Below are 21,842 nucleotides of genomic sequence, written 5' to 3' on the forward strand. Positions count from 1 at the left end.
ATCAATATATAGCAAAAATCATAAACGATAAGGAAGGCGTGCGTTCATAATGCTATCGTATGAAATTCAAAACAAATTCTTTTGGTTAAAATCCATAAGCATTTCGTATGAAATTCGAACGAATTATTTCCTCAGGACGAAGAAAATCTAATGGCGTTTCAATGGCCGAAAATCTGACGTACGTAATTATCGTGGTATAGCCATTATCTCTTGCTGTTCGAGGCAATTGTCAACTTTTCGAGGCAATTGTCAACGAAAATTTATTTCTCCAAATCAAAAATAGAATTACTGACATGCAACGCGGCTTTTTCAAGGGTCGCTCGACCTCGACAAATTTACTTGAATGTATAGACTATTCATTGAATGCAATGGATGATGGAAACCACGTAGAAGCTCTCTATACAGACTTTAGCACGGCATTTGACCGCATAGACATACCAATGCTACTTTTTAAATTGCAAAAAACTGGAATTGAGTTAGGGCTCCTAAAATGGCTTGAATCATATTTAACTGACAGCCAACAAATAATTAAATTCAACGGAAAGAAATCGAGTCCATTTCAAGTCACTTCAGGCGTCCCCCAAGGCTCTCATTTGGACCTCTTCTTTTTATTCTATACGTAAACGACATTTCTTTCATTATCAAAAAACTTAAATTGCTTATTTATGCCGACGACATGAAGCTCTTTTTGGAAATAAGAAATGAAGAAGACATCAATATTCCGGAATGAATTACACATATTCTACACATGGTGCAAAAAAAGTCAACTAGAATTGAATGTAAAAAAATGCAACTTAATATCATTTAGCAGGAAAAGGACAACTTCAAATATTTCAATTGCACTAGGAAATCAAAATGTAGAAAAATGTGAAAGAGTTAGGGATTTAGGAATTATCTTAGACACTAAACTAACTTTCATAGACCATTACAACACAATTATTCACAGAGCAAATAACATGCTACGCTTTATCAAGCGCTTTTGCTATAACTTTCAGGACCCATACACAATTAAAACACTATATATTGCCTATGTGAGGTCAATACTGGAATATTGCAGCATTGTATGGTCTCCTTTTTCAATCACGCACGAAGAAAGATTAGAATCATTTTCATTTTCATTTTCAAGCACAGAAGGGGGTCATAGGGCCAAGTCACCAGCGAAAAATCGCTGTCCATACTGCACCAGGGTAGAGGTATAGATTTGGCATCACAGAATAATTATTGGGCCGTGATATATTCAGTGGAAATAAGTATCCGAGGAACTACTGTAGTTAATAAAATACTTTATTAGTTAAGGATTAGCAACAACAATGCTCTCACTTGAATGGTGCTTTTACGAATGTAGAAAAACAAGGTAGGCGGTGCTGTCGGTGTAGGTAGAAAGTTTCATTCTTGACAGCACAGCTCTGATGGTAAGAGCATCTCGATCGTTGCTCCTACCAATACTCCTCCTCAACGATCTCCGCCGGTCAATCCCAGCATAGCAGAGAACTTCCGAAGCTTCACCTGTCCAAGCGCCTTGGTAAGTATATCCGCAGCCATTTCTTCGGTTGAGCAATACAACAGTTCCAGTACCTTTGCATCGCACAACTCCTTGACGAAACACTGCCGAGTCTCAATGTGTCTCGATCGCAGCTCGTCAGTCATTGCTTTTCTCCACTCAGCACTCTTCCCACAGCTCAAAGCTTCCTGAAGCGTTCTCGGCTCCATCTCCTCCTCTGGGGGAAGCGTGCCTGCCACGAAAATCTCTTCTATCAGGCGACGTGGTGCTACGCCCTTCGATGACCTCAAAGACCGCCTAGCGATTTCATCCAACGGGAAACCATGGAACGATGAATCACCATTAGACGCGATCGTATACTGCGAACTGTCCAACTCTTCTGGATCCGCTTCCTCTTCACTATCACTACTTTCAACAGCTTCGGGTATAGTAACCTCTTCGATCTTCTTCCCCTCAAGCGATATAATAACCTCTTCACTCACTTTTTCAGGAAACAGAAACGGTTCTTCTTCGGGAACTTCCTGCCGGCACCCGTGGGGCACCTCTTCTTCACGCACTTCCACAAACTTCGCATCACGGCTGATCAGAATTGTATCGTTCTCGAGATTCAAGAAACGGTATGCCTTGCGACCCTCTGCGTATCCAACGAAGACCAACTTCACTGCTTTCGGATCCAGCTTTCTTCGCTTCTCCTTTGGCACATGCACGTATGCCTCCGAACCAAAAATACGCAAATGAACATACGCCGGCTTCTTGCCGTGCCACAGTTCATACGGTGTCTTCTCAATGACAGACGACGGAAGACGATTCTGCAAGTAGTTTGCCGTGTTCAACGCTTCACCCCAGTACTTCTTCTCCAATCCTGCCTCCAGAAGCAAACACCGGACCATTTCGACCTCATACCGGTTCTTCCTCTCCGCTTTGCCGTTCTGCTGCGGCGAATAGGGTGCCGTTTGCTGCAGAATGATGCCTTTCTCAGCAAGAAACTTCTTGAACGACGTGCTTGAATATTCTCCTCCTCCATCCGTGCGGATCACCCGAGGAAAACGTCCGAACTGGTTCTTCATCATACTGCAATATTCGCGCACTTTCGAATCCACTTCTGACTTCGTCTTCAACAGGTACACTACAGTGTAACCGCTGAAATCATCCACCATAGTAACGTAGAATCGGTTGCCGCTGGGTGTGGCAACTTCCATCGGACCACCAACGTCCGAGTGCACCAGATCTCCAACCGCTGATGACTTGCTCTGGGAATGCTTCGGAAACGAAATCCGACACATCTTTCCTTTCAAGCAAACTCCACATACGCAATCTACAGTACACTTCTGCAATTTCAGGCCGAAACCCAAATCGTGTCGCACTATTTTCGTAATAGCTTCCGGATCACGATGACCCAGCCTACGATGCCACAAATGCTCACACAATTCAGGATGCTTCACAGTGGTCGCCAATGCTTGCTCTGGAAACTGCTTCAACCGATATAACCCTCCATTCCTCTCGCCTACCAGTACTGCTTCCTTGTTATGTAGGACTCGACAACCAGACTTCTCGAATACGACACTGTATCCAAGATCGCAAATCTTACCTACGGACAGTAAATTACCTGCGAGGGAAGGCACATGGTACACATCGTTGAGCGTGACGTTCATCCGGATTCCACTTCCAGTTAGTGACACAACTTTTCCGGTTCCAGAACCACCGGACCTGATGCGTGTACCATCGGCCAAACAGATCTCAACACTTTTACTACGGTCCACATTGTTCAACATGTTCACGTCACTCGTCATGTGCGACGTCGCTCCGGAATCCAAATACCACTTTCCAGCATCACACGGAGTCGCAACCACCAGACACATTTCCATCACACCACTAGAAACTTCTGCCGCTATGTTCGCTTTTCCAGCATCGTTCTTCTCCTTTTGCGACTTTTCCTTCGCAAGCTTCGGACAATCGCGCCGAAAATGTCCGGGTTGGTGACAATGATGGCAAATGACTTCTTTCTTCTTCTTTTCGAATTTGCTTTTACCACTCACCATCTTCAGAGCCTTTTCCCTGCTCTCCACACCATCACCACACACTTGTCGACGACGCCATTCTTCACGCAATTTGCTCTTCACGAACTCGACAGTCACTTCCACCTCTGGTCGGCTCTCAATCACGTTGATGAGGCTACCGTATGACATCGGAAGGCTTGAGAGAATCAACGCCATGAACACTCTGTCCTTTAGTCCTTCTCTCATTACTTCCAACTGGTTGTGCAACGTTGTCATGTCATTCAGATGCTCCAACAGATTGCCCTCTTCAGACAACCGCATCGAACACAACTTCCGCAGTACGTGCAAAGTTGAAGAAAGAGACGACTCCTCATGAATTTTCTTCAATGAGTCCCACATCTCCTTCGCCGTCGTCTTCCTGATGATGTGCACTAGTTGCGAATCTTCCACAGCCAGCCCGATCATGGCACGAGCCTTTCCATCCTTTTGGATCCATTCGTTCGTCGGTTCAGCAGGCTTGGCTACCATCACAACAGAGGTCAGCTCCTCCTTCACCAAGAAGAGCTCCATTTTGAACTTCCACACCGCGAAATTATTGTCATTCAACTTTTCGAACGATACTTTTACGTCCGCCATTTTGTTTCACACACGAACACAACGCCACTACCGAACCGAAAAAAAAATGTCCTTGAGCTCCAAACGCGATTTCACCGGAAATGTTCCTGTCCTACAGCTTCCACGATACTGCTGGGCCCATAACCTATTGGGCCGTGATATATTCAGTGGAAATAAGTATCCGAGGAACTACTGTAGTTAATAAAATACTTTATTAGTTAAGGATTAGCAACAACAATGCTCTCACTTGAATGGTGCTTTTACGAATGTAGAAAAACAAGGTAGGCGGTGCTGTCGGTGTAGGTAGAAAGTTTCATTCTTGACAGCACAGCTCTGATGGTAAGAGCATCTCGATCGTTGCTCCTACCAATAATAATAACCACAGGGGTCAAATGAATCCTGTTTACGATACCGGATAGTAAGGAAAGCTGTTGAACATAGGGGATAGTCAGAGTAACAGCAATAATAGTGAAAGTTAGGAAAATAAGCAGGTAGATATGGTTGATTTGCAATGGCTATCGACTCTGTTATATGGCCTACCGTATCAGATTCAAATTTAATGTCGTTTAATATTGCGCTTATTACTTTTATCTTTATTCTAAGCAATCTCCTTTCATACTTGTTTGTTTTAAAGTGAACTGGATGAAATGATTGTTTTATCAAAATTATGTTAAAGTTAACTACTATTCATATTTGCTAATTAATACCTAAATGTAATTTTTAATTTTATGAAGATAAGTTGCTCAGAATAGCAGCCTGTAATTCCGTACCAGAATCCGCCTCCAATTTAATGTCTTTTGTGGATTCGTAGTAGCAAAGTTGTGCTTAAAGCTAAATAGTTACCTAAAAATACTACCTAAATCGTTCACAATCAGAGCCGGGCCACTGATGAAAACCAAAACTACAACCCTGAAAAAACGAATCGATATTTTCGAAGGCGAACACAACCTATTCTTGCTAGTGATTCTGTCCAATTGTTAGGTATCCAAATTATAGTCATTCGTAAGTTTATTATTGAATATATGGATGAATTATCTATTATTGAATAACTATTATTTACGATAATTACATGAAAGAAATAACATATAAACTACAAACAAAACGTGACTACTAAAATCTCAAAAAGATATTCTCACAAGTATATTTCACGCAACCAGGAATCTCAAAACCATTAGACGCAATAATGATACTCTGCACATGTTAGACACAAGAAAAGGCCAAAAACTACAAGGGACAACCCAATGGGGTTGTACGAAATGATGACGTAGGACAACGTGGTATGATATAATAAATATTTTTGTTAACTGCAGCAGGAGTTTGTGTTTTGTGTAGGAATAGGAATTTTAGTTGGGTTCTCTGATTATTCTCTATGATTGCCCTCAGATTAACCAACCAAGACCAAGGCGCGTACAACCGAGGCGGTTTTTATTGATTATTTTGTATTTCGACTGGAACACTGGAAACGCACTACTTACCCCAACACAACAAATGAATGCAAATGATTGTCGGTACTGGATTAGCAGTGGTAGATCTCATACCAGTAACAACCAACTTAGGTTAAATCTAATAATCTTCAACTGAAAAAAATCATCATTCGATCACATCCCTACCACCTTTGAAATCCCGACAAGGAAGTTAATCAAAATCACCTTTTTAATTCATTTGATGGCCCTGAAAAGGGCCGGTTTTTTAGTCTGAGTCGATGATGCTACCCTAATAAAATTGTTATGGTTATTTTGCTTAACGACGTGTTCTGGGTATCGTCCAAACCATTTGTGGAAAAGTTCAATTATTTGGGTTATCGTTCGTTTATGGTTATTTTTTATTAGGGTAATTTATCCTCCGAAACCGTACAGAGTGCGTCCCTGTCGCTTCAGAGCGTAAACGACATCCATCGCGGTGACCGTCTTCCTCTTAGCGTGTTCGGTGTAAGTAACAGCATCACGGATAACGTTCTCCAAAAATACCTTCAACACACCTCTAGTTTCCTCGTAAATAAGCCCAGAAATTCGCTTGACTCCACCACGACGAGCCAGACGACGGATTGCAGGTTTAGTAATACCCTGAATGTTGTCACGCAGCACTTTTCGATGACGCTTTGCTCCTCCTTTGCCGAGTCCTTTTCCTCCCTTGCCGCGTCCAGTCATTGGGGGAGATGGTTTGTTTATTGTTGATGAAGGATGAGACGAAAGTGAACAAAAATTCCAAATTTCGGCTTTTTTATACCTACTCGAGGGTTAAATTCTTCTTGTTAGTTGTTGTATTCTTGTTCTTTCATCGTTTCTGATTGGTTGATCACAGCAAACGCATGTTATAAAACAGAATGGAAGTCGTTTTTATTTTTTATTACACAGTTAGCTTTCAACGTGAAAACATCGGATAAAGGAAAATGGCTCGCACCAAGCAGACCGCTCGCAAGTCCACTGGAGGAAAGGCTCCTCGCAAGCAGTTGGCAACGAAGGCCGCTCGCAAAAGCGCTCCAGCCACCGGAGGAGTAAAGAAGCCTCATCGCTTCCGGCCAGGCACCGTCGCCCTGCGTGAGATCCGTCGTTATCAGAAATCGACCGAACTGCTGATCCGCAAGTTGCCTTTCCAGCGTCTGGTCCGTGAAATTGCCCAGGACTTCAAGACCGATCTGCGCTTCCAGAGCTCAGCTGTTATGGCTCTACAGGAAGCTAGCGAGGCTTATCTGGTCGGTCTGTTCGAAGATACCAACCTGTGTGCCATCCACGCCAAGCGTGTCACAATCATGCCAAAGGACATCCAGCTGGCTCGTCGTATCCGTGGTGAACGCGCTTAATTTCCCCGTCGAAAATCTTACCAAACCGGCCCTTTTCAGGGCCACTAAGTTCATATAAAAAAAGAGTTGGAATAGATTTCTTAAAGAACTACAAAAATAGTTTTCACCAAGTCATGGCTATTTTTTATCATTGATGGCGCTGTTCCATTGATAGTAAGTTAGAAATTTGGAAAAGTGGATGGAACGCTTTGGATGCATATTATGGTGAAAATAAGTCAAAAATCATTCATTAACGTTTAGTTTTTTTTTCCTAGAAATTTTTGATAAATAGTATTTTCTTACAGGCTGAATTTGTATGTATTTTTTATGCAGAATATGCTAAATGGGAGGGACTTCAAATGTTAGTCCTTCCTCCCCCACCAAATGTTACAGAGTGTCATCAAAGTACATGGAATGTTGAGATATTGAGAGTGAATTTTCTCTTTCAAATTTTAATGTTTTGGCTCTGGGGATTGGTAGTAAAGCGGTTAAAACGGTATGGGAAAAAACAGACCTGCTTTTAACGAATTAAACCTAATTGGAGTTGGGAATGCATCCATTTACGCGTATACGTTCAAAGCTATTAATAAAAAGGTAACTAAATTTTAAATTTTTCCCTTCATTTCAAAAGTCTGTAAATATCTGTGAAAAAACTAAAAAGTCTGTAAATGTCTGTAACGAAAAAAAAGTCTGTGAAAAAAATAAAAGTCTGTGAATCTGGCATCTCTGACAGCAGCGACGGACGTTTCAATGTTTCATTCTAGCTTGTTTTGGTTGTTTGCGCTGTGCATGCCACAGCTGCTGCATAGAAGCCGATTTTCCCATATTCCTGCATATTGAAATTCCAGAATGAGCGATAGCGAGAATCGATGTGACTTTTGTCACTAGTGAAGTGAGAGAAGTCACGTCGTGGTGACGTGACTCTCTGTGGAAATCAAATGGAGAGTAACGTCACCACGACGTGTCTTTTCTCACTTCACTAGTGAAAAAAGTCACTTCGACTCTTGGAAAATAACCCCTACTTTATTTTTTACTGCCCAAGTTAGAAGCAGCACAAAGCACCAAAGTGACTGCGATCAGTTTGCTGTTTTTGCAATCGTTCACAGCTGAAATCGGCGAAGGGAACTTGGTCGAAATCAGAATGTGAACGAAGTCAAAGCAAAAATGTGTCGTGTGTTCGATTGGCGCTCTGTCGCTGCGTCCCTGTTTGGGAATTTACGTTACATGTTCCATTTTCGGTTTTCACAAAGTGTACCCCCATATAGAAATCACAGACGTAGTCCTACGTCAAAAGCAAGCGTCCGACACACAAAACCCGCCAAATCCACCGGCAGTCACAATCAACGATTCTACGAATCGCGAGCGCTCACGAATCACAAAACCGCTGACTGCGACACTCTGAAAGCGAAATTGACAGGCTCTATGCGTCAAACACCCGCCCTCCAATCTCCTCCCGCATCCAACAACACAAACCCCCAGTACAACATCTAACGAATTCAAAACTCCGAAAATCACTCATCTATAGAAAGTGAGTGGAAGCAACCCTGCATGCAACTATTCTTCATGATACGCTTTGTCTGTCTATCTTTCTATTAGGCCTGTGGACATGTGTTAGCTTCGAAACTTCTAACCAAACTAGAAAAATTTTGAAATCACATATTTATTATTTTACGCAAAACCGAGCAAGTAATATTAAATCTCTTGTATTGTATGCTAATGCTAATTGACTGTAACAAAAATAATATGCTTAAATAAAATAAAATATTAATAAAATGATATGCAAAATTTACTAGAAGGTCATTACTTTATTGGTGAGAAGTTTCTAATAAGCCCTCCCAGTTCCTCTGTATACAGAACAAATCTGATACTATAATCAGAATTGCTCAGTCTGCATGAAGCAGCCGATTGCATCAAGGAAGTTCTATTAACAACCAAGAATTAATCGTTTGAGGTATACTGAAGCATTAAGAAGGTGATATGTGTCACTATGGGAAATCATCATCGTTGCAAATATAAAGAAATTAAACATAACCCTTTGCTTCAGTACCGTCAACCTCCATGTCCATGGGGAGGGCGCACGAAGAAAGATTAGAATCCGTACAAAAACAATTTCTATTATACGCTCTTCGTAAATTAGGTTGGACATCATTTCCTCTTCCATCATATGAAGGCACGCTGCATGCTTATAAACATACAAACATTAAAAGAGCGTCGTGAATATGCAATGGTTTCATTTGTAAACGATATCGTTTCGCAGCGTATTGACTCCACAGAACTTTTATCAAAATTAAATTTCCATGCACCTACTCGGCAACTCCGAAATCGAAATTTATTTGCCATAAAACATAATCGCACAAATTATGCAAAATATGGGCCATTAAACCGCATGATGGCCTCTTACAATCAATACTGCGAAACCATTGACTTTACAATGTCTCGGCATAAACTAAAACAATATTTTTACTCCATAAGGTATAACTCATAAAAAACAGGAAAGCTGACAATGCTTAATTTTTATCAAAGACAAAATTATACTTTTAACCTTTTGTCCAAAGTTGACGAAATAAATAAATAAATTTAAGAAAACAAAACTGTATTCGAATGTGTACTAGTCTATGTTGGTTGACGAAATAAATAAATAATGCGTTAGGACGGAATTGAAACTCGTAGAACGAATTTGGAATCAAGAAGCAGTACCCATTCTCACTAATTTGTGACTCTTTATCAAATCCAACGGTACGTATGGAAAGGTGAATACATTTAGGAGTCAGAGAGAAATTTTCCGTTTTTTTGTTCAAACCCGTTAAAAATAGGTAAAGCGCGGGTTGTGCTTAGTAGGTAGTTTCCGTAAATAGTTAAAAAAAAAACCATCTACACCTTCCCTAGGTTTGTAGCCCGAAGAGCTAAATATTCACGCATGGTAGTTTCTAAGCTCTGGAAGCCCTCTAGAAATCACACTCTTTCATAGCGAAAAGCAGTATGAAATGCTATAACATAGCACGTGCACGTTTGCCATAAAGTAGCGCGCTATAATAACGGGATATTTTCTCTACCAAAAAACCAAGTCCTGCGGAAACGTTCTTCAATTGAGCCTCATGTTTCCAGATTTATTGTTTGCAATTATTGTTTACTTTTAGTTGTGATACAGGTTGATTTCGTCTTGCCTGGCGCTTTTGTTAGTGTGTCGAACGATTCACGAATATTTGCTATTTTTTAAAGGTTTGACTATTGCAGTACGTAGTTTATTTCTACCTTAATCTGCGCTGCTATGTCCAGTTAGAGTTTGAAATTGTACGCCTCCGCGTGTGTCAGATATACGTATTGATTTTTAATTTCGCGGGTGGAAAAAAATAATTTGTTTTCATGCTGCTTTTTTAACTTTCGTTTAAAATACGTTGTTTTCTTCACTTTGATAAAAGAATGTCATGCTTTTCCAATTTCATACGTTCGATTTTACTTCTGTTCCATCAGATGGTATCCCACTTCCTCATTGTCTCTTATAATTGTATCAATATATTTCATGCGCTTACTTTCAGTTTCTAAAAATCACAACAATAATTTCACCTTAATTATACTGTTTCTTGCTTTTAAAAAATATCGTTATTAAATACTTTACATTGTATGTACACAACGAAAATAATTAATACATGTTTTTCTGACCATTTATTGCGAACCATTCCACTTACTCACTTCCAGTACAGCTGAGCGAATTGAAAAAATAGCTAACGTTTTTAAAACTACAAGTAAAATTATATACTGAAACGCAAAAAAAAAAATAATAATAATAATAGCGGAAGGTTCCCATATGTTTGTGAAATATTTTCACAATGACCTCGGAAATTACTCACGGAAGTGTACGTTTTGAATGACTCGTTTGTAAATTGTGTATCATTTGCTTGTCTAAAATTCACAGCATGTTTCATTTTGTTGTTGCTTTAATCAAATTTCAGGCTTAAAACTTTATTCGTTTTTTTTTTGCAGTTGCTTACACACTTGATGGCGTAACGAAAAAGAACCCTACTTAACAAAGGTAAATAAATAATTCTAACTGTCTAAAAACTCATCAAAATGAAGTGTAATGAATCTGTTACTGAAGGATAATTTCATTAGTTTGCAATTGCTTCAGCGATCGATTTTCCTACGGTTGATAACAGAAAACATAATAACGGTACTATCTACATATCCTAGCTGAAAACCGAACCGATAGCAGTGACAGAGAATACATTCTACAGCAGTTACTTCACAGATGTTTTAATCATACGACTCGTCTTATCTTCTACATCTTTCACTCTCACTAAATGTAACGCTGGGAAGCATATGCGCAATACGACGGCAATGGCGGCTGCAGGGGCATCTACGCGGGCTAATATTGCATTTTGGTGGATGGTGGTGGACAACGGCGTCGCTGCTGTCTGTGCATGGTGTGATGGTCGGGTCTACTTTTGCTACTATCTTGGATTTTCCATTACCACCTGCCTCAGCACTCCCGCTGGCATCCGGGATTTGACTTCGTGACTGCCGAGGGTGGTCGTACCGTCACTGCTGATGTACAGAGCCAGACCGGCGGGTGCTGAAATTAGGGAAAGGTTTGTATCAAGTTGTTAACCTATGTCCACATAATATGGAGAATCCGAAATTGAAATGATGTGCACTTTTATTTCAACTATCTAATTGTTATGGTTATCTTTATGCATGGATGGCAAAATTAACACTACGAATACGGTGGGTAAAATACTTTACGCCGACTACGAAGCCTCCGAAAAACGTGTAATAGTAAGTTTGCAATAACATAACTTAGCCATTTCTTGATGAATTTCAAAAACTGTGGTACCTCTAGAATTTCTAGGGTCTGTACATTATTTTGATTATAAATAGATTGAAAATAGGCTCGTCTACTTTTTTCAAAAGCGAAAAGAGTCGTTACACGTTTTTTTTTTAAAGGTGTGTTTATGGGTTTTAAAAGTGGCTTAAGATCCATAATTTAGATTAATGGGCACAAATCTTTATAATAAGCCAGAATACAGTCATGGTTCCTATATATGGAACCTGGAGATAACGGACCGGTCCTCGAAAGATCCGGAACATCGGTAAAAGTGGTCTATCCGTAAAGCCCAGATCCTAGAACTCCGCCATTTTTTTTCGAAAACATTAGGAACTGTGATATACAAAAGAATTTCCGGAAGATCCGGAAAATCCGTAAAAGTTTTGGAAGTGTTGGAAATGTCATATATAAATTAATTAGGGTTTATTACATAAACATGTACCTAGAAAGCCATGGGACCATCCTCCGGAAGATCTGGAACATCCTTAAAAATGGTCAATCCATGAAGCTGATCCTAGAACTCCGCGTTTTTTTTTTCGAAAGCATTAGGAACTATGATATAAGAAATAATTTGGGGTCATGACATAAACATGAACCCGGATGGCCATGGGGCCGTCCTCTGGTAGGTCCGGAACATCCGGAAAAGAGGTCAACTAATGAAACTGATCCTAGAACTCCGAAGTTTTTTTTTTTCAAAAACATTAGGAACTGTGATATAAAAATTTGCAGTCATGGAATAAACATGTTCCTGCATGGCCATGGGATCGTCGTCTGGAAGATCTGGAACATCCGTGAAATGGTCATTCCATAAACCTGATCCATGAGTTCCACTTTTTTTTCGAAAACACGTGGAGCTGTGATATAAGAAATAATTTGGGGTCGTTACATAAACATGGACCCGAATGACCATGAAACCGTCTTCCGGAAGATCCGTAAAAAGGGTGCATCGATGATACTGACTCTAGAACTTCGTGGTTTTTCTCTTTTCGAAAAAGAAAATCACGGTTTATTCATAGTTTCATGTATGAAACACTTTTACGGATGTTCCGGATCTTCCGAATGACGGTCCAATGGCCAACCAGGTTCACGTTTATGTCACGACCCCAAATTCTTTCTTATAACACAATTCCTAATATTTTATGAAATAAACTGCAGAGCTCTAAGATCAGTTTCATGGATTTACCACCTTTAAGGATGTTCCAGAGGACGGTCTCATGTCCATGCAGGTCCATGTTTACATGCCGACCTATTTTTTTTTTCTTATATCACAGTTCTTAGAGATTAAAAAAACTGCTGAGCTCTAGAATCAGTTTCATGGTTAAACCAATTTTACCGATGCTCCGAATCTTCCGAAGGACGGTTCCATAGCCATCCGGGTCCATGTTTATATCACGACCCCAAATTCTTTCTTATATTACAGTTTCACGTGTTTTCGAAAAAAAAAAACACCTTGAAAGATATCGGCGCCGGTGGTTAGCGTGATTACCTCTCATCCCAGCAGGCCGGAATCCAATCTTGGTCGGCGCCACCGGCATGTTCTAAGGCATAACATCTCTGATCACGCCTGCCTTCGGGAAGTAAAGCCGTTGGTCCTCGGTTGAGTTGATGGGTCGATTGGTAGGGTCCAGGTGTGGGAGCTGCCTCCCTGGCGTCGGTAGCATTGGAGCTCAGTACGGAAAACAAATCTCGCGTCACTTTTCAATAGGTCCTATCTACATTGATCGATTCGCGTCATCGACACTCCCTTTCGTAAATAACTCGGCAAAGTTGATCAAGGTTGATCAAAATAATTTGTACCCGTGCTTCCAGTTTGATTACATGAGCATTTTGTGTGATCGTTGGTTCTGAATATGGACAAACAAGCAGATGAATTCTATTCCTACTCTTTACTGTAATAAGCTTGGTGGCCCTGAAAAGAGCCGTTTTGTTGCCAAGTTGGTGATGATTTAACCTCCGAAACCAAACAGAGTGCGTCTCTGTCACTTCAAAACGTAGATGACATCCATGGCCGCTTACGCTTGGCGTGTTTAGTGTAGGTGACAGCATCACGGATCTCATTTTTCAGGAACACCTTCAGCACACCTCGTAAATCAGACCGGAGATACGTCGGACACCGCCACGGCGAGCCAGACGACGGATGGTGGTTATCTCGAAGAATTTGCGTTTGGTTCTGAATATGGCGATGAGTGTGCCAAATATTACGCAATTCCATCCTCCCTATTCGCACGCGCCCGAGGATCGGAGGCGAATGTCACTTCGACTTGTTTCGTCTACTTACTACTCTCTGACGACTGTGCTGGGGAAGCAGCATATGCATGTAGGTAATTGGTGGATTGGTTAGTTAATTCGACGCTTTTGGACAATGCTGAACATTTACCAGTTTTTCAATACTTTCTTGTTGAAAATCAACATTCGGAAGTATTGTCATCAATTAGTAGCCATATTTCTGATCGATTGGTGATAAAATTATTGAAATTGGACCAGAGGCAGCTGAGTTATTAACGTTTAAAATCTTTCTTAATTTGTTACATGTTCCATTTTCGGTTTTCACAAAGTGTACCCCCATATAGAAATCAAAGACGTAGTCCTACGTCAAAAAAGTGGCCAATAGTGACATTTATTGATCGGAAAGATATTAAAGATATGGATATGGATTAACCTATTATCTTCAAGGGGGGGTAAACAAAGTCCTAGAGCACTCAAATTTGGCCAATAGTTGCTCTGAAACACAATGTATCCAGATGCCAAAATTGAGCTCTCAAGGACGTTGTTTACCCCCCCCCCCCCTTACGATAATAGGTTAAGGTATTGCCGAAGCCAACTTTTCCCCTATGTAAAAATGTAAGTTCACAGTCCGAAAAAAATTTAATATTTCTAAAATATAGAAAAGATTTCATGATTTTAGACATATAATTTGTCTAAAATCTGGGATTGGAAATTTGTCGATTCCGGACTTAAAGAAAATACAATTTGATGGGCTTGGAAAAGAACTTCTGAAAAAAATCGGCTACTACATGATTTTTCGATGTTTGTCGATACTAAAGCTTCCGGCCTTCACAGATTTATCGAAATGCAGGTCTTTGAAAAACATCTCTAGAGCTTGGAAAGCCATTTTTGCACCTATTAGGCTTGGAAAACTTTCAATATGACGAAGATATATCGGAACCCGAATTTATTTTTACGAAAACTTATTATTTCGCTTAACTGTTGACCCTAAAAAATACAGTATGTATTATGTAGTAAGGTCAAACTATGTCAATTAGGGATTGGAATTGAGAAGAGAAATGCAAGGAAATTCCAATGATGATTTTGAAATAATCTTAAAAGAATCTACACGATTCCAAGAGAATGATTTGAGAATGCGTAGCAAAATTTCAATAAAGGTATTTTTTTATTTATAGTAATTGTCACACTATCGGATCATTCGTGCTTTATCTGGGTGAGATTTGAACTCATGATTTTGGAGTGAGAGATCTGATTGTTAAACAGGCTAACCTCGGTATGTCCTAATCTTGGTATCTGGTTAGCACAAAGTGCAGAAATTAATGTTTAATTTATCTCTAGACTAATCATCTCATGACATTTATTTCGTTGATTATGTCCGGTGTCAAACATTTGCATGTCAAGCATGATCGGAGTTGCCCCGTAACGTGGGTAAATCACCTTTTCGTGGTACGTTACGGGATGTAAGATCTACCACCGATTCCTAGTCCTGACTACTTCAAACTAGGGGAACAGGATTTTTCAGTAATCCAAGCAACACATCTTAGTCCTTGTTACTTTTTATGCCTTGTTGATAGTGATAAGACTCGGCTTTGTCCACCGAGGATTATCTTGTAACAAGGAAAAAATGAGTTAGTTTGTCAAATCTATGTGATTCCTAATCTTCTATTCGCTGTTCCCTAGTTTGAAGTGGTTAAGACTAGGGTTTTGATGCATGGTCATCATCGTTGTCATTCCTTAATTTTGTTGCTAAGGAATCCAATTATAACTGACAAAGGGGTGCGCCTTTGGAGGGTGTTTCAACACTCCGAAGGGTATAAATAGCGGCACCTTTCAATTAGAGTCGGATCCTTGCGATAAATGCAAGAATGACAACTGTAAAAAAATCGAATGCTTCATCATTTCTCAATAGTGATGGAGTAATACGACATGCACTAAACTAAGGACACGGGATATACTACAATAGATCAAATTACTGGTCGCAGTGGTGTTAGGTCCCGAACAAAGGAAAAAAAAATGATCGGAGTTTCCAAGGAGTTTGAGCTGGCATGAATCTGCTTCTCTATCTTGAGGTAGCTTTGTAACTTTACCTTAGCTTTATACTAGAACTACTTCACTCGGAAAACTGTAGCAAAAGAATTCAAGCAATGGCATCATATGACACCATATGCATTCCAATCTAGATAGAGCTGGAATTAGGGCCTAACAGCTTTTGTAAAGAATGACTTCTATCGATGATTTCTAGAAACTCAAGGCACGCCCACGCAGACGATTATAATCATCGGATAGGGGAAGACTTCCCATACCTGATGGTGATATTGATTTGATTGGGCGAGCCTTGAGTTTCTAGAAATCATCGAGAGAAGTCATTGTTTACAAAAGCTGTTAGGCCTTAATTCCAGCTCTATCTAGCAATGACACCATATGAAATTCTATAAATTTAGCTATCATAGTAGGAACAACGACAAATCACCGCTTGATCCGTGCGCGAACAGATTGTGAGTGAGAGAAAAGATAAATATGGAAGTTGTAAGCAAGAGAATATAATGGTGTATGTGCTATAAAGTTGATTCCAAGTAACATTACAAGTTTAAAGGTTTAAAGGATTTTTCAAGACCAAATTATGGCCTACAAGACTAATATAAAATCAAAATTGTTGCTTGGGATGAGTATATATGATCTTTCCCGGTGTTATTTGGGTTTTTCTCTCATTCACGATGTCCATTCAAATCCAATTTTTTAATTCCCGGTTTTTTCCCGGATATTAAAAAAAAAACACCGCTGCCTTGAGCTAACGGCATTCAAAAATAACTGTATATTTTCAGCAGAATTGCTCTACAATACGTCAATTTTGTAGAAAAAAAATGAGATGAGATTTGCATCAATATGTTGTTGATCTAGATCTCCAAAATCTCATGAAATCATGAATTCTTATAAAATCAAAGGGTCTCTGCAAAAATTGAGCCTAGTGTTGTTTTGGTATGCTGAAAAAAATCATACATCAATGCGCAGTATTAAAAGTTCTTAAAATCTTCCAGGAGTTTAGATCTTGAAGTTCTATATGCCATAAAACATTTTGTGGGATACAAAGTTGTGCTACCAAAATATTGAAATTGTATTGGAGATATTTTACAGGTTAATACAAATCTTGTTCGATTTCCACTTTTGAGCATTTTGAGTCTGCCTTCGAAATATCATTTAAGATTATCCATTTTGTTTAAAAAACATTGTTGGATTATGCAAATCATCCCGGATATCTGTTCTTGAAGTTCTGCTGACTTAGCAAGGTATACGATGATTCGACTTAATGATAGAACGGGTAAACCTTCGTGAAGACCCATAATATAATTGCCCAAGTAACAATTTTGGTTTTATCATGGTATTGGAGAGGCCTTATAGGCTTAGAATGGACTTGAAGACCACATTGAAATCGGAAATGTTGCTTGAGTGGTTTGGAATATTAGATTTTCCAAAATTCATAGAGTTCAGATCGTATTATATATTGTACTATAAATAATAGTAACTTTAACACTCATGGATCATTCGTGATTATCCCGGTTAGATTTAAGCTCATGATAATGATGATTACGCCTAGGTTTGAGCTGGATGATTTATCTCTAAGATAATCAAGTACATTGACTTCGGCGTGAGAGGTATGGATTCAGATCTTTATGTTTTACAGGCTAACCAAGGTACTCTACGTTATCCTGACTAATCTTGTGCACAAAGTGCAGAAATTATTTTTAATTTATCTCTGGACCAATCAGCTAATGATTTTGGTGAACCGCGCGTGAAAATAATAGATTTGTTTTGTAATTTTGATGAATTTTGATACTTTACCACAGTGAAAGCATAATATGAAAATTGTAAATAGAAGTGTAAACAAATTAATATAATGATGTATATGATATAAAATTGATTGATTCCATGTAAAATTGCTAGTTACATAGCTAGCTAGATATAGATAGCTAGATATATTCTTGAAGACCAAATTATAGCCTACAAGACTATGATAAAACCAAAATTGTTACTTAGGATGAGTATATATTATCTTTCCCGGTGCTATTCGGGTTTTCCCGCATTTTTCCCGGCAAATCCGAATTCCCGGTTGGATGAACACCCTGTTCATTTTTCCCGGTAATTCCAAATTCCCGGATTTTTCACGGATTTCCCCGTTTTCCCGGTTGGGTGGACACCCTGTACGTGCATTCTGATTGTCTGGGCGACTTCTACATCCTAAATAATGTTGGTGTACGGTAATGTAGCACCGGTGTAGATACACCGCAAAAACGAAAACGATATATGTTTCTGCGTCCTGGAAATATGCCTCATTAAAATAAAAGTGCACAAAGATTTTTTGAAAATTTTAGATTGCTTCATTATGTTATGCTTAATACTCACTTCCCGACTCCTCCAGGTGATCCAGTTTAGTGTTTTTCAACAGTTCATCGATGATCAGCCCGGTGTTCACTCGGGTTCCTTCCACCCGTCCCGAGACGGTAGGCATCGCTCCGCTGTCGCTGTCCATGGCTCCCTTCTTCCGCCGTTCCGCCGCCGACTTCATCCGATCCAGCGAACCCGTTTCACTCATTGGGATAGAACTAGAACTGGGATTTCTGTCCGGTTCCGAATTATGATATACGACGTGAGGAGAAATAGTGGAAACGTGTAAGAAATTTTCGTATTTGCAAAGTTCTGTTGGGAAACACGAACACTAAGATAATGCTACGTTTTGATAACGTACTTATTGAATAAAGACAAAACAAAAGGAGAATGGTAGAAATGGTGATCAATTGCGGGATGTGCTATGATACAAACTTTATATTACACATATGTACATGCACAGTATCTACAGGTTAAAGCCATGCTAAGGTTGGTCTCTCATGAAAAACAATGTTTCAATCACTGTAATCGTATCAATTTCGAGTGGGATTGGCAGATGGCGACTACATACATCAGAATACTACCAGGGATAACGGGCAAAAGAGTTACAAGGTGACAGATAGAGAGATATAGAGATAGAGTTTAAGGGACCAACATGTTAGCACTGGGGCGTCTTAGAGCTAGTGACGAGGGTGTGGTGATGCCGAGTGTGGATGAACTTCCGCCACCACCGATGCTGATGTTAGTAGTAGTAGTAGCAGTAGTAGAGTTAGTGCCGCCACCAAGGCCATTGCTAGTTATTCCGAAGTTAGCACCGATAGCTTGATCACAAAACGGCGAACACTGATTTTCGTTGGTTCGTTCTAGGTCTATGCCGATGCCGGTCACAGTCACAGCCACAGCCGACGAAGATGCCGACTGAGGACTGATGGAAGCCGTTTGCGGCAACGACGTGCTACCTCCACCGCATGCCGCCGAAGCTGCTGTTGCTGTTGGTGCTACGGGGGTTAGTGTGGGTAATTGACGGGTGCTACCATCCAGCAGTCGGCGGTGCAGGCCGCAAATGTTCCTAAAGAAGGTGGAAGGATAACAGGATGAAGAAATAAAAAGAGTTGCAGTTTTCGTGATCGCAAGTTTTTTTGCTCCTGATATGGATTTACAATTGAACAGGTTGCTTTCCACGTTGGAAGCAAAAACTGTTGGGACTGTAATTGTACATTAATCTAAGATTCAACTGAAGGGAGTAATTGAAAACGGAAACACGAAACGAAAACAAAAATAAACAAACACAGAACTGCAAGTGAAGAAAAAGAATCTGATAAAGACTAATGTTTTGTTTAGGTTGAAACCTCCGAAAACATTAGATTGCATTGTTTCGATATATGCTCAGGACTTTCAGGAGAACTTGGGATATCGGGTGAACATTGGAAGGTAGATGATGGTGTAACTATGCGTCGAATTTAGAGTTACTTCCAGGAGAAGTTCCAAAGAACTTTGGGGAATTAGCAGGTAACAAGATCTTATGCGTTTGAAACAAGTTTGTCATAGTCACAGTTAAAATGTTATAAATCGTGATCTCATGGTTTCGCATTCAGATTATGTATGAATTTTCAAAGTATGCGTTAGAGGTATAAACGATCCACTATTTGCTGCATGGGTACATAATGACCTAACAACTCTGCTTGCTTCTATCGAATTTAAAATATATGTTTTAAGGTTTTTGCCATTGCGGCAAAACTATAGAATGTAGCATTTCGATGCCTTCTAGAATGTTTCTTCAATTTTTGAGTACTTTTTTACTTAAGGAGGGTATACACTAAGATAAAAAAAAATAACTTTTTATGTCTTGCTGATGATGAACATCTATGAAAACATTGTAGATGACATCATTTTAAGAAACTTTGTCCAACATGACATTTTTTTATCTCTCAACTGGACGACGTTATAGGGTGATAATGGAGTACAAACGGAAGTACCCCCTCAAAACTCGTTTTTTAGTAAAACTTTTTTGTTTGAGTTTTCCAATTTTAATAATCTTCTACAAAGTTGTAAGTGCTCTTAAAATGCATATTTTTACTATACAAAGCATATCGCTATCCCTTTGTTTAAAGGATTTACATCCATATTTATAATTTTTCAACACTATTTTTAAGGGGGTCTTATCTTGCATGTTAGCAGGTATTAGCAGCTAAACTCAACGTAAATTAGTTCAGCAACTTATACCCTACTGTTACATATACAATTCATAGGGGGATCCAAGGGCATGTCAAATGAATTTTCTAATAAAGTACCTCAATGTATTGTTACATTTTGCTATTTTCATGACCATTTTTTCCAATTAGGAACATTTGGGTGCGTTGCAGCTTCGACAAAGTTGTTTAGTATAGTATTCTCAATCTAAGTCGGAGTTTTGGTGAAATTTGAGCAATACTTGGATCTGTGGCAAGCAAATGAATAGGTTCGTTCCGTTTCCCATACATTTTCCCAAACAAAATTTTAAATTCTCCCGCAAATCGAGATTATAACCAAATTTGATAAAATTTTCCCCAATTGTTGAGGACCTGAATAAGTATTGAAAGAGCAATGGGGAACCCACCTTAATGTAAATACTTGGACAAATGGTCATGAAAACAGCAAAACGTAACTAACGTTAAGGTACTTTATTAGAAAATTCATTAGGCATTCCCTTGGATCCCTCTATTAATTGTGCTCATACAACTTTGTAGAACATTGAAAAAATTGTAAAATTCAATCAAAAAAGTTATGGTAAAACGGGTTTTCAGAGGGTTTGTACTCCATTTTCACCCCCCCCCCCCACTAGCATACGACGCCCGCGGACCAACGTATATACGTTATAGGTCAGGTAATACAGTTGGCTTTTTTTTGTAAAGTACTTAATATACATAAATGAGAGTGAGAGTTTGGTATACTTCTTGTTCTTAGTTAGCAAATTTAAATGATAAATATCTCAATGTGACATTTTTGGATGTTCTGTGAACCTCCCTGCATCTTTCTTGTACTTCTCCAGATTTTCCCGAACTTCCACGAAGAGCCCATGCTGCCTTGAGATTTATTTTAAATTTTATGAACTACTTTTATGTTTCAAAGCTTTTCTGAGGTTCTTTGAGCAACTCTAAAGCATCCTGAACTCTGCTGAGGTTCTCTAAATTTCCTAGAATTTCTCTGAGGTTTCTTAGCCTTAATAAAGGTTTCCAAAAAGCATTATCAAGATTTCCTAAACTCTTTTCAATAAACCTAATCTACTCTGTGTTTTATTTGACCTTGTCTGAACATGCGCTTGCCATCAGCGTTGCCAGGTCATTTTCAGAAAAATCTGGAAAAATCTGGAATGCTTCAAAAAAATTCAGTTTTTAATATAATGCTATTGAAATCAAAGTGATGGGCCAATCTCCCGTAAAAATCGGTCAGTATGATCATCTGGAATTTATTTAAAGTACTAGAATGGTAATGAAATACATGTTTAAATAATTTATATAAAGCAAATATCTTGTTAGCATTGCT

General features: G+C 39.3%; 3 protein-coding genes across 5 annotated transcripts in view; 1 reads left to right on the top strand and 2 right to left on the bottom strand.

Moving 5' to 3' along the window:
- Positions 1 to 5,803: 5,803 nt before the first annotated feature.
- Positions 5,804 to 6,275, bottom strand: LOC135710336 (histone H4). The gene has a single exon (XM_065232857.1). It carries the CDS (start codon positions 6,258 to 6,260, stop codon positions 5,949 to 5,951), a length of 312 nt encoding a protein of 103 aa, XP_065088929.1. The 5' UTR covers positions 6,261 to 6,275; the 3' UTR covers positions 5,804 to 5,948.
- Positions 6,276 to 6,499: 224 nt separating this feature from the next.
- Positions 6,500 to 7,266, top strand: LOC135710338 (histone H3-like). The gene has a single exon (XM_065232858.1). The coding sequence runs from the start codon at positions 6,503 to 6,505 to the stop codon at positions 6,911 to 6,913; it is 411 nt and encodes a 136-aa protein (XP_065088930.1). The 5' UTR covers positions 6,500 to 6,502; the 3' UTR covers positions 6,914 to 7,266.
- Positions 7,267 to 10,492: 3,226 nt separating this feature from the next.
- Positions 10,493 to 21,842, bottom strand: part of LOC135710352 (uncharacterized) — a 210,672-nt gene continuing 199,322 nt past the window's right edge. For 2 of the 3 annotated variants that reach the window (XM_065232891.1, XM_065232890.1), the window contains 2 exons: positions 18,339 to 18,553; positions 10,493 to 11,462 (listed from right to left, as the gene is read on the bottom strand). In XM_065232891.1, coding sequence (XP_065088963.1) covers positions 11,341 to 11,462; positions 18,339 to 18,553 — 337 coding nt within the window. In that variant the 3' untranslated portion in view covers positions 10,493 to 11,340. Of the gene's footprint in view, positions 11,463 to 18,338; positions 18,554 to 18,975; positions 19,390 to 21,842 lie in introns of all 3 variants that reach the window. The other variant, XM_065232892.1, reaches the window with a different exon arrangement.

Source organism: Ochlerotatus camptorhynchus, unplaced genomic scaffold (assembly GCF_037179485.1).
Source record: "Ochlerotatus camptorhynchus isolate MF236.1 unplaced genomic scaffold, CSIRO-AGI_Acam_v1.1 ptg000379l, whole genome shotgun sequence".
Taxonomy (NCBI): domain Eukaryota; kingdom Metazoa; phylum Arthropoda; class Insecta; order Diptera; family Culicidae; genus Ochlerotatus; species Ochlerotatus camptorhynchus.

Bases quoted from the DNA above. Each gene is read 5' to 3' on its own strand.
- LOC135710336 (XM_065232857.1), bottom strand. From the start codon at position 6,260: ATGACTGGACGCGGCAAGGGAGGAAAAGGACTCGGCAAAGGAGGAGCA.
- LOC135710338 (XM_065232858.1), top strand. From the start codon at position 6,503: ATGGCTCGCACCAAGCAGACCGCTCGCAAGTCCACTGGAGGAAAGGCT.